This window comes from Microtus ochrogaster, linkage group LG2 (assembly GCF_000317375.1).
Source record: "Microtus ochrogaster isolate Prairie Vole_2 linkage group LG2, MicOch1.0, whole genome shotgun sequence".
NCBI lineage: Eukaryota > Metazoa > Chordata > Mammalia > Rodentia > Cricetidae > Microtus > Microtus ochrogaster.
This window is the reverse complement of record NC_022028.1, coordinates 42579135-42594716: the sequence shown is the minus strand read 5'-3', so window position 1 is coordinate 42594716 and position 15582 is coordinate 42579135. Positions and strand designations below refer to the sequence as shown.

The following is a 15582-nucleotide window of genomic DNA, read 5'->3' as shown; positions in this document are numbered from 1 at the left end:
ATTGAGAGTGTGTGAAAAACGCAAGGGAAATGTGCCCTGTAAATTGTGCTACGAAGTCCGATGGAAAAATACCGCTGACGTGATCTGAGCTGGGGATTACCGGGAAGGAATCTGAACAGTTTCTCAAGTATTTTTGAAACGCCGAAGTGTTCTAGCATAGCTGAGTTATACTCGGAGTATGGTAGTAGGCAGTACTTCCTTGCTAATCGGCCAACAGCTTGCCGGAGCTGAGTAAGGACTCAGTAACTATTAGCTGATGGCCACCACTCAGCAGCTCACAGTTTAACTCCTCAGTGAAGTCAATTATTGCCTAAAAGAATCTGAACCAGCAAACTGAGAAGTAGGACACCCTGGGCTTGTCTGGTTGAGTGGCTTGTGTCGTCTACGTTAAGGGAGGGTGTTCAAGAATGTGTGACCAGCTCCGAAGAAACTGAATTTGGACACCAAACTCTGATCTTTCCTTTGCAATGAATGCAGTGCCGCAGCTAGGAACGGAGGCTGGGGAAGACCTTGAACCTCCACAGAGAAGACACTTCCCTTTCCAGCGCTGCCCATCTGCCCTTTGAACCTGTGATGGACTGCTTTGTCTCCATGGAAACAGACTGTGTGCCTTACAAATAGATAAGCCGCCTAGCATGGGCAATCTACCTAGGGTAAGTCACTGTGCCTGTGGTTTCCCAGCATGCAATTGGTCCTGATGTCTGATCAGGGCATCTGCTGGGGTCAGTTCTGACAAACTGACCTCTGTCCCAGCAGGTCCTGCCCTAGTGGTTTGGTGGCAATGGAGCCACGGCATTTAGGGCAAGGCTTTCTGAACTCACCTTGCACTTGGGGCCAACTTCATTTCACACACAAGAAAAATGACCAATATCTTTTGAAAGCCAAACCTTGGTTATGTCTGGCTTTCCACCAAATTAATACCTGTGCCTCGGAGCTGAAAGTGTGCGGAGGGCACACAGCTGGCACAGCTGGCACAGCTGCCCAGCAGCAGCACTCCAAAGTCTCGTGGCTTCAAATGACAACAGTCCCTGGGTTCTGTGAAGGAGCCCAGACATGACACCACCATTCCTACACAGAACCGTATCATCAGGCCCTTCACCCTCTCTTCATTCACCTGCCCCACCCCCCCTTTTCCCCACTAAGTAACAGCAATCAAAAGAGATTCTCCAGGGTAATATGACTGATAACGACAATGGAGTGTGTGGCTGTGCGGGGTGGGGGTGGTTAGTAATGACCGCGTCCTGTCTAGCTGCTGAGGTCAGGCCAGCTGCACCTTGCGGTTTCATAGTTCCAACACGCCCTGGTTTTGCCCTCTCTGTTCTTCTTGCCTGTGTGTATGTGTGGGGGGTGGGGAAGGGGAGTCACCTACGAGAGAGGAAGCAGAGAACACAGTGGATAGAAAGCGGTAGTCAGTAGCTTTGTGGCAGGTAGGGCGCCCCCATCCAGGTGGGAGGCTGAAGTGAGGTTGAGAACGGTCGTTGGAACCTAACACGGATGGGAGACGAGGGGTTAAGGTGCTGTGAAGAGACACCTGTGCACGTGGAACTCGCCAAGACAAACGCTAGGAAGGGAAGTAACGCGAGGGACCATATTGGGCGTGGGGGTGGGTGAAGAGGTAACTACGGTGAGGACGGCCCCCTCTTCACAGACGCCTTCTTGTTCTTTCAAAGAAAGGAACCAAGAGTTAAGTGGCCCTCTGCTATTTGCATGTGGGTTGGACAGCCAGCACTTACCCTCGACTAGTCCTTGTGAAAATACCAAGAAATGGGCAACCAACATCTTTTGAAAAGACTACTGTAAACAAGTGAAGGACATTTGATACTTGGAAAATACACTTTGGTTGTCTGAATTCGAGGTAGAGGAGAGGTTCTCCACCATTCCCTGCTCTCTGTGGGTTTACTTCAAAAAGATACTTTGTCACTGCGAAGAAGCAGACAGGCCGACAGCCCTTTTGTAGAAGCAAGGTCTCTACAAAAAAAAATGAGAAGGAAGAAGTCACGTGGGACGCTCACAGCTACTGAGCACCCTGTCCACTCATCCGCCTTAGGTCAGGCAATTTACGCAAAGGCTGCAATTCAGAAACCAAGATTAAGCCCAGTGACACAGTGAGTTAAGCCCAGAGTGTTGCCTGTTGTCCTGTGTCCTGATTGGCTTTCTATCGCTGTGATAAACACCGTGACCGAAAGCAACCTGAGGAGGAAAGGGTTCATTTCGGCCCAGAGGTTGGAGTCTATCATTGAGGAAAGTCAGGGTAAGGAACTCAGGGCAGAGATGGGTGTAGAGGCCATAAAAGTGCCGATTAGTGGGCTACTCCCGGGCTTGCTCCGCCATCTGCCCAGGCGCAGCGCCACCCACAGTGGGATAGGCCCTCCCACATCAATCATTAATCAAGAAAATGTCCCCACAGTCTTGCTTGTAGGCCAAGCTTTTCTCAGTTGAGGTTCCATCCTCTCACACGACTCCAGCCTGTCCCATGTTGGCAAAACACTAACCAATGCATCATTCCTCAGAGAAGACACGGTCCCATTGCTATGCCAGCAAAAACGTACTCAGAGCACACTGGGCGGACTGCTTCACTATGGGGAAGGTTTGAGGGCTAAAAGCCCAGTCCCTGTGCAACCATGAGGACAGATGGCGTGACCTTTCACAAGTGGGACCTACCTAGGTGGAGGTGCTTACTTAGGTCACGGGGACCCCACCCTTAGAATAGACTAATTCTGACTTCCTGGGGTGGATTGGTTCTGAGCAGAGGAGTTTTGTTTTTGAATTTTTTTTTTTTTACAGTGATTGAGCAAGGCCTCTGAATTATCTCTTGCTTCCCATGTTCCACGTGATCTCTTTTGTAAGTCCCAAGTGCAACCACAGGCCCTGTGCCATGACGCAAGCAGAACACCTCTGTCCTAAGGTTAAGCAACTGGGGGTCACCTTTCTGCCTCCAAAACTGAGACCCCACTGAACTTGTCTTATACAGTGCCTAGACGAGGCGTTAGTCCTTGCAGCACAAAACAGTGATGCTTGCTTAAAAAGCAAACAAACAAAAACAGCATTCGGCTGGAGAGATGACTCAGCGGTTAAGAGAACTGGTTGCTCTTCAACAGGACTCAGGTTCAATTCCCAGAACACACGTGGCAGCTCACAACTGTCTATAACTCCATTTTCAGGGGATGCAATACCCTCATACAGGCATACATGCAGGCAAAACGCCAGTGCATGCAAGATAAAAATGTTACTGGACGGTGGTGGCACACACCTTTAATCCCAGCACTCGGGAGGCAGAGGCAGATGGATCTCTGTGAGTTCTAGGCTAGCCTGGTCTACATAATGAGTTCTAGGATCTCCAGGACTGTTTGTTACATAGAGAAATCCTATCCCAAAAACTCCTCTGTCTGGGGGAAATGCATGAGAAACACACAGGGGAGGGTAATTATAACCAGGAAGCGTGTTGGAGCTCAAATCCTGCATTAGAGCCAAGCAGCTCTCACACCTAACTGAACCTGGTCTTTCAGGAGAAAAGTTCAACAGCCACTTCGTGAACAAACACTGTGCTAAATATAGAACCAAAACTGTCATGGACTCTTTAACAGTTTTCTGTACACATGAAAAAATACTCAGCCATCACTTGTTGTCTCTGAGGAAGTTCATGAGGTTCATGGATAAGATGTACAGGATAACACTCCAAGTTTAAAATTGAGGAGGTGCGTAACAGCGAGGAGTCTGGATAAGAGGCAAAAGGGAGATTTTTAAAGGTATTTATAATAAGTATCCAGTCTTACGATAAGACAGGGCTGCCCAATGAAACCAAGAACCACGAGAAGGCAAGTCTCGCCTAGGCCAGTAGACAGTCTGAGGATGGAGCCTGTGGCTGACTGTGCTGTGGCCAGGGTCAGAGCCCCTCTCTGGTGTCATCCCATAGGGACTGACTTGGCAATCTCTAGACTCAAATGGAAGTTTGCAGCCTGTCTTCATGCTCCAGTTTCCCCTGAGGCCTAGGCTAGCCTAGGCGGAGAACGTCCTGAGTTCATTAGCCCACACCCCAGAGCGCACAGCCAACTGCCTACCTCTTAATAGAGAGATTTAAGGAGCCCACAGGAGCAGATCCACCCACGCAGCTCGAGCCTTGCTACAGAGTTAAGCCGATTATACTTGGGTGGGATGGAATGTCAGTGACTGCTGGGATGGCCAGGCCCACCCAGTACCTGAATTCATTGTTCGCTCCTCTGATTTAACCTCAAGGAATTGGGACCGACAACTCCGGGGAGAGAAGCTGCAAAGTGAAACTGATGAGGGCTGCAAGTTACTGTGGCAGCTTCTTCACAGATGTGAGGGTTTTTCCTCTGAAAGGTACCCAAACCCATGAGGTAGGCCCCGCCCGTTCCATCCATGTTTACCTCCACGGTCCTTACACTGCATGGTGAGGTTCTCATACCTGACCCCTTCCTTGTGCCTATCCTGTGAAAGCACACAGCCCGACTATAGCTAAAGGTCAAGCCACGGAACCTTCTAGATCTGGATGGGTAACTGAAGGTAGTATCTGTAGACTTTTTAAGACAGCTCAGCAGCGAGAACCCTAACTAGCCAGTCAGATCTGGCTTGCCATGTAGGCTCTCTGCCCCGTCAGTCACCTGCCTCCCCAACAGTGCAGCTGCCTGCGGTACGTGCGCCTGTGCGTGCATGCGTGTCTGCATGCCTGGGTCTCCATAGGAATTCTGGTCCCATTACCCTGTATGACACTGTTTAGAGCTGACCTGATGCCTGGCACAGAAACTACAATTGTTTCCAAAATAAGTAATTCCGTTTTTGTCAATTTTTATTGACATGGGAGGGGGGGCAGCTCAACTCCCAGGACTGCAAGAAGTGGGGAATCCTAAGGGATTTTGTCAGTTTTGTTAATAAGTAATAGTTACGTGTGTATAGGGTGGGGGTGGGGCATGTTGTTGCCCTTTCAGAGGTTAGAGCAGGTAGGTCGGTGTCTCTATTGCATTGACACAGGCTCTCTCACTGACCTGCGAGTTCGGTTTTTCAGGTAGGCAGGCTGACAAGATCTGCCTGTCTCTGCCCGCAATGCTTGCATTACATACAAGTGCCCGAAGCCATGGCAGGATTTGATGTTTACACTGGTGCTGGGAATTCAAATGCCGGTCCTTATTGCTTACATAACACTCCTAAGCACCGTGCCATGCCATGCCCCCTCAGGTCCTTAAACAATAGTTCTAAAGACTGCAGGTGTAGCGCGGTGGTGGGACACTTGCCTAAGCAAACATCCGGGGCAGTGGAACCAATTGCCCAACGGTGATTTACAATGAAAATGCCCGTGCCGTTTGCATATCCAGGATGCTCTGGTTCACACAGCACGTGCTCCCGAACTGGTAACGTTGTCAGCAATCATACAGCCAAGGCGAATGCTCAACTAATGGAAAATGGGGAGTCTAGTCTGTCACCCAGGTCACCAAAGCTACGGCAGGACCGAGAGCTGAGGTCGGGACAAAGTTAGCAATCCCACCTTCCAACTGAGAAGGGTTGCCGCTGAGCCATCGCTGGCTGCACCCTCTCACACCTCAAATCCATTTCGTTGTTGTTGTTACAGTTTTGTTTGAGACGGGGGATGGGGTTGTTACTCTGTGACCCTGGCTAGCCTCGAGCTTGTGGCGACAGTCCTACCTCAACTTCTCTGCGTATTTCTTTCTTCTTTTTACCAGGCAGCCCAGCTGGTCCTGCACGCTCCACACCGAGGGGATGGTGTTCACGTCTTGCTGCATAGAGTGCAGCCCCACAACCGACAGAGGCCAAGGAGGCCAGACTTCGTCAGCATTATCTCAGCAAACCCATTACCTACGCATCTGGTCTTCGTACTTGGCTTAGGACACAGGGACTGTGGCCATGATAATCTGCTCTGCTCTCTTCGGGACTTGAGCAGCCAGTCTTACCAGTTCAAACCAAAGGTACTGGTTTGATTTGGCTCCCTGAAGCCCTAACCTGGTCCTGACAAGGAAGGACCATGCCCTCTATATGTTGTCATCCATGGTGACAGTCCTTGGGGAGCAGCTTAGCCCCATTGCGTGCTTTGCCTCAGTACTAGAGAGCACACATCTCGAGAAAGTCTTATGGAACTCTGTTTTTAAAATCTCAAGCCAGGCATGAGGCACAATAATCACCATCACTGCCCCAGTATTTGTGGAGGTGAGGGTAGGGGGAATCAGGATTCAAAGCCACTGTCATCTATATAGGAAGTTCCGTGCTCAGCCTGGGCTATTGATAACCTTGTTTAAAAGCCAACTGATGGGGAAGCTCACTGGTGTTAACCAATCACACCCAGTTAAGGCGTGGCTACCTGGACCTAGGAAGAAAAACTGAGAGGGACCAGGTGTGCGCTCTCTCTGGGCAATTCCTGCCTGACATAGAGGAAGTTGGACTTCCCATTCCTGTGGTATGAGTTTCCCTTTACAACACAGTGATTCGCCTGCCTCTGCCTCCCGAGTGCTGGGATTAAAGGCGTGCGCCACCATCGCCCGGCTCTGAAACACTTTCTTAACAGGAGCAATTTCCCCAAGATCTTACTTTGTATGATAGGAAAAAAAACATTCAAAGGAGTTGATTCGGCTCCCGCACTAGTGAGTGTCTCCCAACTCAGTCCTCATCTAATGCCTCCTGCTCACAGCATTTTTAGGCCACAGCACCCAAACATCCGCTGCGTGTTTTACACCATTGGTTTGTTCAAACGTGGTAATTAACGAAAAGAAACTCCAATGCAAAACATTTTAATACGTTGTCGAATATACAGTTATTAGAATTATCTAAATATCACTTATAAAAATTGGCATATCACATTAAATGACTCCAGAAACACAGTGACGACCCTTGCACGCCAAGGATATCCTGTCAATGGTACAAATTACAAACACTGAGAGAGAGAACTAGAGACAGTAAGACATCTACACCCAAGCACAGCAATACATTCGTTCATCGAGTACGGGAGGGCCGCGCTGCCGCCTGCCGCTACTGTGGGCACAACCTGGGCGCAACTTTCCACGCTTTTGTACATCTTCCGGTACAGATCCCACAGCAAAGTGTCTATGGATGCCTTCCTCCTCATCTACAGGGGATCGCAAACCCTGCCTTCAGTAATTAAACTGTTAACCCTCTAAGTGGACACCAGGCCAAAGTGTAGCTACAATGACACATTTTTAAAAAATAATTAACAATAAAAAAAATTTCGACTTTCTACTTAGTGGCACGAATCATGTCTGTTCTTAATAGAAGCTAACAAAACAAGGTGGAAGACTTTCAATATTGTCAGCAAAGATGTGAACTCCTTCTCAAAATATCAGTATTTTATGTTATAATGTAACTACTGCGAAGTGAAGAAGGAACTTCATCACTGACAAACTTGAAATACTGGCGACTTAGAAATCTGACGTCTAAGACGCTCGCACTGGTAAGGGGTGACCGCAGCAACACTACGCTAGTGTTGTTCTGAAGGCAAAGCCAGGCTTTGTTTTCCAAGTAAAGGTGGAATGTAAGGTTGTTTAATGCCGTCTCTAACTGCCATGGCTGGAGTGTCAAATGGGGGCCACAATGCTGCACTTGTAACTTCACCTACTTTCGCTTGGTCTCAGCCCAAAAGTCAAAAAAAAAATATCGGCCTCATTTGTGACTCAGCACTCACCACATAATCTTTACCCAAGCACTAGCCTCAGCAGCTTTCAGTGAAGGCGGCTGTACATCTGTGTCACGGGAGTCCTGAGCAACCACTCTGTCCAGACAGGACGCAGGAAGTGGTGAGTCTCGAAATGGTGAGTTTCGAAGGGCTCACAGATGTATACTTGAGAGCGGCTTGACTGGCACACCTTGGTGAAGGAATCTGAGTGACCCGAGGGCCAGGCCTCCAGAAACCACCCTGCAAGTCACTGCGTTCTAAAAGGACTCGATGGGGGGGAGGGGGCAACTGCAGCTACAGGTATACAAAAGTCAAGGCCGGGGTCTGGAAGAGAGGTGCTGCAGCGTAAACAGCTTAAACAAAGCAGGTTTAAACAGCAGACCTCGGGAGCTGTGGCACTAACAGTCAGCCACTCTAAGGACAGCCTCGGTGCCTGCCATCTCACCATTCAGCCCTCCCCCTGCCACACACTCCAAATTCCAAAATCAAGGAGAAAATTGCAACTGAATTATGGAAATTCAACGCCTCCCCAAATGTTATAAATTTGATAGTTCCTAGGTCTGACAGGAAGAACATCACGGAGAGATCACGAACCACGAAATGACAGTGTCATTACTGAATTACATCAACATTCAGAAACCAGTTCTTACTCAGCTGAGCGGCCTGCGGGGCCACAGTGGAAAGCTGTAGTGTGCGCAGGCAGAGGGCACAAGCCCCCTTCAGACACACGGAGCAATGCATCCCAGAATAGTGAACACCACGGCTATCAGAACCACTCACACACATTTTCAAAACTCTCTTCAAAGACTATTTAAATATTTAACAACAAGTATAATTTATGCAACTTCCATCCATATTAAAATAATTAATGTAAATACTTTATTATAAAACTATTTTACAATTTAAACTTTTATTTGAGAAACATATTCACATCCACAATTTCTTCGAAGTCCTTTCCATGAGTGCACCCCATGAGAAAGACACTAAATCCATGTTGGGGCGCGGGGGGAGCTAGCATTTCCATCAGCCCGAGCCATCTCCTCGTTTGCTTGGTTCTGAAATATCTCTGCGTTCACAGACGCTTGGCTAGCGATGGATGCCTCGTCCCCAAAGTGGCAACTCTCAGCATCATCTTACAAGACAGGACGGACTAGAAAACGCCACAGGTTGGTTACATAAACACGCTGATCACATCGTCGAAAAGCATAATCGAAAAGTAACATAAAGAGGGCAACAGTGGTAAAATGTAAACAAGAAGAATTGAAAGTTAATCCCTTCCCTGAAGAGCAGAGATAAGAATCGCTTCCTGTTTTATTCAGACAAAACCTAAAGGCAGGATGCTGGCTTCCAAAATGCCTCAAACAGCTGTGGATGAAGGGTCTGGCTGAGCTAAAGTGTGCCCAACACTTTGAGTACTTGAGCTGACTTAGTCATTGTACATCACCTGGCACCATCCCAAATTGCCTCTTAAGATTCAAAATAGTGTTCACCAGATGAGCTTGGGAGTTACGAAATCACATCCAGATAACAAGTCAACATTGTAAGAAAAAAGGTAAAACTCAAAGTTTTGTAGTAATTATCGCTTGGAACTCACTCCCACAGAATGAAATAAACAAAACCCTCTCTCTACAGCCAGTACATGCTTGGGCAGAGAACATGGAGGCCTTGTGGGGGACACCTGCAGCCTCCTGAGTGGAAACTCACAGAAGCACAAGCCCCAATCGCCCTGGCTGACGACCTGTGTGTTCCAGGCTCGCGCTTGGGCGTGGACATTTGCAAACAGTCCTCGGATGGGGTCAGGAGAGTAAAATCCCCTCCACTTAGAGAAAATGGTTCTAGGGTGAACAGTTTTATTTGTAATTCTGAAGGAAAGGGGGTTTAAAAAAAAAAAAAAGTCAAGTCATAACTCAAAAATATTTTCCAGCAATGACAAGCCGTTCAATTATTCTAATCCATCAGTGAGTCGAAGTGCAAAGCACTGACAGCAAAAGGATTTGCAAATTTAATCTCAACTTTAAAAAATCTTGCTGATAATTAGTTAATTTGAAAAAGGTGGTAGGTGTAAAATAAACATAACACTTACAAATCTATTTTCTCAAGGAAAAGTTGCCTGCCCTTGTTTTGAGTGAAAATAAATTTCTCTGTTAGATGCCATGGGGGTGAAACCGAGACAGGATTCCGGCCTATAGCAGCACAGTTCTGTCGCTGCGTAACCAAATTCTGAGAAAGGTGTTTACGCTAAGGCTTGAAAGTAAATGGGGATACCTTTTTTTTAAAAGATGGATTTTTTAAAAAATGGAATAAACTCTCAAAAATTATTTAAAGAAGAAATAAACCAAGTTTCCACCATGCCCCTCTCCGAAGCCTCACGTTGATAATAAAAAGCCCCGCCCTTTATGACAGCTTGCATAACAGAGTAATTTGTTCTTTGCAAACAATCTCTCTTCTCCTGACCCCAGGGAGGAAATATTTGTGCTCTTAGTTCCACAACTGCTGCTGCTACTGTTGCCGGCCATGAGCCTCAGCCAGCCTTCCCGTGCAGCAGCCCTGAGCAGTGGGGAACTGTGGGGAACCCTGCGGGGGGAACACACACATCTAAGCACCTTTCACCGGCAGCTCTTTTAACAGGGAGCCCACACAGCCCCATTTTCTGTGTGAAGTGTTCTCCAGTTTTAGGGAGCTTGGGCACACTGGTCCTGATGAAAACAACCTGTGCCTTCCAGATCCTAAGGGGATGGCCTGACAGTGTCATAGTTTAGATACCAGCAAGGTTGGGTGGACAGGTTCCTTGGTGACGGCTACACAAAGCGACATGAATTCTGAATGACTGCAAAACGGTTTGCACGTGGCCAGAGTGTTACAGCTGTCTACTCCCTGTCCCGCACGTTCCCTGCGCGACATTCCTGTTTCTTTAGTCTTCATAGTTTTCTAATGAACAAATTAGTATTCCTGAGTAAGAATATAAAAAAGTTAACCTTCTACCAAAAGTATAAAGACAAATAGAACGCTGACTCACAATACAAACTTTTTACAGAGCATTAGAGGGGCACAGCTAACGCCTGCGGCTCGCCACGGTGACCCGGCCACTCCTTCACAGACGGCAGCAAGACTCAACTGTCTAAAATACTCCGCAGGACAGCAATCAAATGCTTCAGACCGTAAACATAGCCCTCATCGATGGTGTTGCTGGGGAACACGTGAGCAAAGTCTATCATCCGCACTTCCACTTCCGCCGTCTCCGGACGCCCCGCAGGAAGGTGGTAGAACACTTTTTCCAGTTGGGACAGCACATTTCCGTTCAGGTGCTCCTGGGACACGCTTTTCCACCCGTTGTCTTGCTCCAGAGTCTCAACTTTCAGTGAAGTCTGACTGTGGTGCTTTTTGGAGTAGAGCTTTCTGTGCCTCGCGTACACCTTGGATAAACTTTTGCCTACCGATGTCCCGTTGGCCGGGGAGCTGAACAGGTGAAAGTTGTTATTGCATTCCAGGACGTCTGCGTCCGACAGGTGGCCTTTGGAGAGAAACTTCCCGGCCAAAGTTCTCTCGTGGGATTTTGTAGTAGCTGGCTGAGATGAACCTTCATAAACAAACAGTAATGAGCTTGCATAAAAGTTAAGCTGCTTCTGATTTTCAAACCATTGGAGAATCTTCTCAACCTTCTGAATACTGGCAGCAATCGCGTCTTTTCTTAAACAGAAGCCATTGTGGAAAAACTTGGAGACGCCTGTAAACGAAATACATCAGAGAGAGAGGGTCAAACTGTGCCTCTATCACTTGTAGTGAGTGCGGAATATTCTTTTACACCATGTGAATATATGTCACTGTGAAAGGTTTAATAAGAATCTGACTGGCCAATAGCTGGACAGGATAATGTTAGGTGGGAGAAGAGAACCAGACTAAGGACACTGGGAAGAAGGGCAGAGTGAAAAGTCCCCACTCAGGCATGGAAGGGAAACAGGAAGTATAAGATGAAAGAGAGGTAATGCCATGTGGCAGAATGTAGATTAATATAAATGGGTTAATTAAGTTGTAAGAATTAGCTGGTAACAAGCCTGAGCTATTGGCCAAGCACTCATAATTAAGTCTCTGTGTGCTTATTTTGGAGCCAGTGGTCCCAACACAAACTTCAGCTACAAGTGAGCTCACAGCAGATAAAATTCTTCACTTTGTCACACCATGCCTTCCAGTTAATCAAATCATTAACTATACAGTAAATGACATGTAGAAACTTAGATCAGTGCTCTGATGAAGAACTCATAATAGAGCTGGGCTGTGGTGGCCCATGACTTTCATCTCAGCACTCAGGAGGCAGAGGCAGGCAGATCTCTAAGTTCGAGGTCAACCTGATCTACAAAGTAAGTTCCAGGACATCAAGAACTAAACAGAGAAATTCTGTCTTAAAAAAAAATGAAAACAAAAATTCCTTAAATGATACCAATATCAAAGCATAATCCCTAAGGCAAACACTCACTGCAGGTAGACAGGTACTTTAGTTCTTGCTATGAATGGCACTGGTGTGAGAAGGAACTCTTAAGGCCTGGGGTGCAGGCCTGTGCCAGCAATGCAGAAGGCTGAGGAAGGAAGATTACATGCTCAAGGCCTGCCTTGGGGCTCACAACCATCTACAACTCCAGTCCCAGGGGATCTGATCCCTCTTCTGGCCTCCCTGGGCACCAAGCAGGCATGGTATATACAGGAAAAAAATCCATATACAAATAAAATAAAAATAAATCTTAAAAATTTTTAATTTATACATGGGAATAATATTAGTATTTAACCTTAATGATTAAACCTTAATGTTTAATCATACTTGGGAATGTACAGGTTAGGCAACTTGCTTTTATGTAATTTGTTTCCCCACGATACAACGTAAACTGTTAGGAAATGAAATCAATCATCAGGGAAATGCAAATCAAAACTACTTTGAGATGTCATCCTACACCAGTAAATGCCAAGATCAATAAAACAAGCGACAGCTCATGCTGTCAAGGATGTGGGAAAAGAGGAACATTCATTCACTGCTGGTGGGAGTGCAAGCTTGTATAGCCACTATGGAAATCAGTGTGGCAGTTCCTCAGGAAGCCAGGAATAGATCTACATCAAGATCCAACTATACCACTCTTGGGCAATACCCAAAGAAGGCTTCATCCTACTACAGAGACACCTGTCCAACCATGTTCATTGCTGCTCTATTCATAACAGCCCGAAACTGGAAACCACCTGAAGGTCTGTCAACAGATGAATGGATAAAGAAAATGTAGCAAATTACAAAATTGAGTACTACTCAGCTGTTAAAAAAAATCATTACATTTGCAGGTAAATGGATGGAACTAGAAAAAAAAATCCTCAGTGAGGTGACCCAGAACCAAAAGAGACAAATAAGATTTGCATTCATTTATATGTGGAGGTTAGCTGTTAACTCAAGTAGGCTGCAATCCACAACCACAGGGGTTAAGAGTACAGTAAGGGACTAGGCAGGAGGGTGGAACTCTCTAGGAAGGAGAAATAGGATAGTTATGGATGGGCGGGGTAGTAGTTTAAATGAGAATGGCCTTTCATAGGGTCATAGATTTGAATGCTTGGTTACCAGGGAGTGGTAGGTACTAAATAAAAAGATTAGGAGGGGTGACCTTGTTATTGTAGGTGCAGTCCTGCTGGAGGAAGTGTGTCACTGAGGATGGGCTTTGAGGTTCCAAGAGCCCAAGCCAGGTCCTGTGGCTCTCTCTTCCTGCTGCCTTCAGATCTGGAGGTAGAACTCCCAGTTTCCGAGTCTGGCTGCATGCTGCCAAGCTCCCCACCCTGATGATCATGGACCAAACCTCTGAGACTGTCAGCAAGCCCCAGCTAAATGCTTTCCTTCATAAGAGTTGCCATGGTCGTGGTGTCTCTTCACACAACAGAACGCTGACTAAGATCGGGGTGAATGGAACAGAAGGATCAAATGAGGAGGAGGGTGAGATAGGGAATCTGGGAAGGGACAGCTAAAAGTAAGGGCCATCTGAAGGGTCCTATGGAAACCTAATACAGTAGAAGCTTCCTAAAATATATCCAGATTATGAAGGTGATCTAAATGGAATCACCAAATAATGGGGAGCAAAGCCCCAGATGGACATCTCTTGCCAAACGAAGCATCCTGTTGAAGGGATGGACCACATCTAATTGAGCTGTTGGCTAAAGGGACTGTAATGGTAAAAATAAAATGGCACTGTTGCCTGAGGGACAAAGCAGCAGAAACGCTGCAGGTCCCTGAGCGTCAGCAGTGAACAGCGGGCACGAGGCCACAGTGGGCCACGAAGGCCAGCGGGTCCTAGGTAGGGAGCAGCATGGCAGGTGAAATGGGGCAGCTAGTCCCACAAGGAGCCGCAGCCACCCACGGCAGATGAGAGACAGACAGACAGGCATGCCATGCAGAGTGATGTTGGATATTTATTTAGTGGGTTATGGAGGGAAAAGGAAGGAAGGGGAGAAGGGAAAAGAGCAGAGAGAGGCGGGGCAGGGGAGGGGAAGGGAACCACAGTAGCAGCTACCTCTCTGGGACAGAGATGGAAACAGAGGGCTCAAACTGGAAGCTGAAGATCAGCTTACCTCTGCGGATGGATGGGGGAGGGAGTGGGCATGGCTTTTCTCTTAAAGGGACAGCACAGACCATTACAGGGACCCCCATGGGGACCCCCAAGCAACCCAGGCAGTTGCCAAGGCTCTTGGTTGCTACCCACAAACTGATGGTAAGGCCCTATTGTTGAAGAACCTACACAACTCATTGAACATGGAGAAGTCAAGCTGGTCCCTCCCTAGAGACTTCACCCCTAATGACTAGTGCTCATGGTACAGGAAGGTACTAGGCACACTACCAAAAGAGACACACACTGAAACGGAAACAGAATAAAGGCTTCTTCCTGGGTGGGTTGTCTTAGGGAACGTATCACAGAAGTAGGAAGCAAGTGAGCCAGCAAGCTCACTAGTATTAATGAAAGTGTAAAGGAAGGGGTGCTCACAACCCACACTTGGGTATATTAGGATTCAGGGATGATAGTGAACCTATTTCTGTCTATTTAGTTAGTTTTTTTTTTTTTTGAAGTTTATGAGTTGAATCGTTATTCCGCAGGGAAATTACATGCGAGCAGAAGCATCTTGCTGACTGCAATAGCAGAGCATTCATTTCCAGGGCTCACCTTCCTTTAACGTCTCTTTTGTTAAGCTTCTTCCATAGTGCTGGTTCTGTGTCTCGTAACTGTCAGAATGAACATGATAAACCTGTCAAAATAAAAGAGCAGTGAACATTCAAACACTAATAGGGGTGCCCTTGGCCATGTGGGGTGAATTCATGGCTAGATATAAAATCCTTCATTCAGAAGAGAACCGTATCGTCACATGAACAGGCCTAAAAGAGCACCCAGCATTCAGGAGCCCCACTTCTGAAAAGCTGCTAAGAGTAACATAGATTTTCAATATGATAGAATTATCTATTTCATTTCATCAAAATTAATCACAAATTTACAGGGCCAAGATGAGAGCATTTCCTAATACTGCAAGTTTAGCTGAGTTCAGCAACACAGGCCTCAACATTCAGGAAGTAGAAGCAGAAGGTCAGAAGTTCAAGGTCATCCTACAAAGCAAGTTTGAAGCAAAGGACTGCATGAAACTCTCTCTACCACAGAAAAAGAAGTAGAGACGAGCTGGATACAACACAGTGATCCTTCCCCAGCATGCAGACCGCCTGGGTTCACTCTCCAGCACCAGTATGAGCAGGTGTGATTGCACCTGTGATACCAGCACTTGGTATTAGGTAGAGGCAAGAGGATCAGAAGTTCAAGGTGAGCTCACCCACACAGCAAAGATGCCAGGCTGAACTACAAGAGATGCCGTCTTCAGAACAGAAGCTTCCAAAAAATAAGTTTTTGATATGATGTCTTTTGTTATTTACATCT

General features: G+C 46.9%; 1 protein-coding gene across 1 annotated transcript in view; it reads right to left on the bottom strand.

The window, feature by feature from the left end:
* Window positions 1–6739: 6739 nt before the first annotated feature.
* The window catches only part of Ipmk (inositol polyphosphate multikinase), a 35705-nt gene continuing 26862 nt past the window's right edge, over window positions 6740–15582 (bottom strand). Inside the window, exons 5-6 of the mRNA XM_005360167.3 lie at window positions 14827–14908; window positions 6740–11378 (exon numbers count right to left, since the gene is read on the bottom strand). Of these exons, the coding sequence (XP_005360224.1) occupies window positions 10765–11378; window positions 14827–14908 (696 nt within the window). The 3' untranslated portion in view covers window positions 6740–10764. The remainder of the gene's footprint in view (window positions 11379–14826; window positions 14909–15582) is intronic.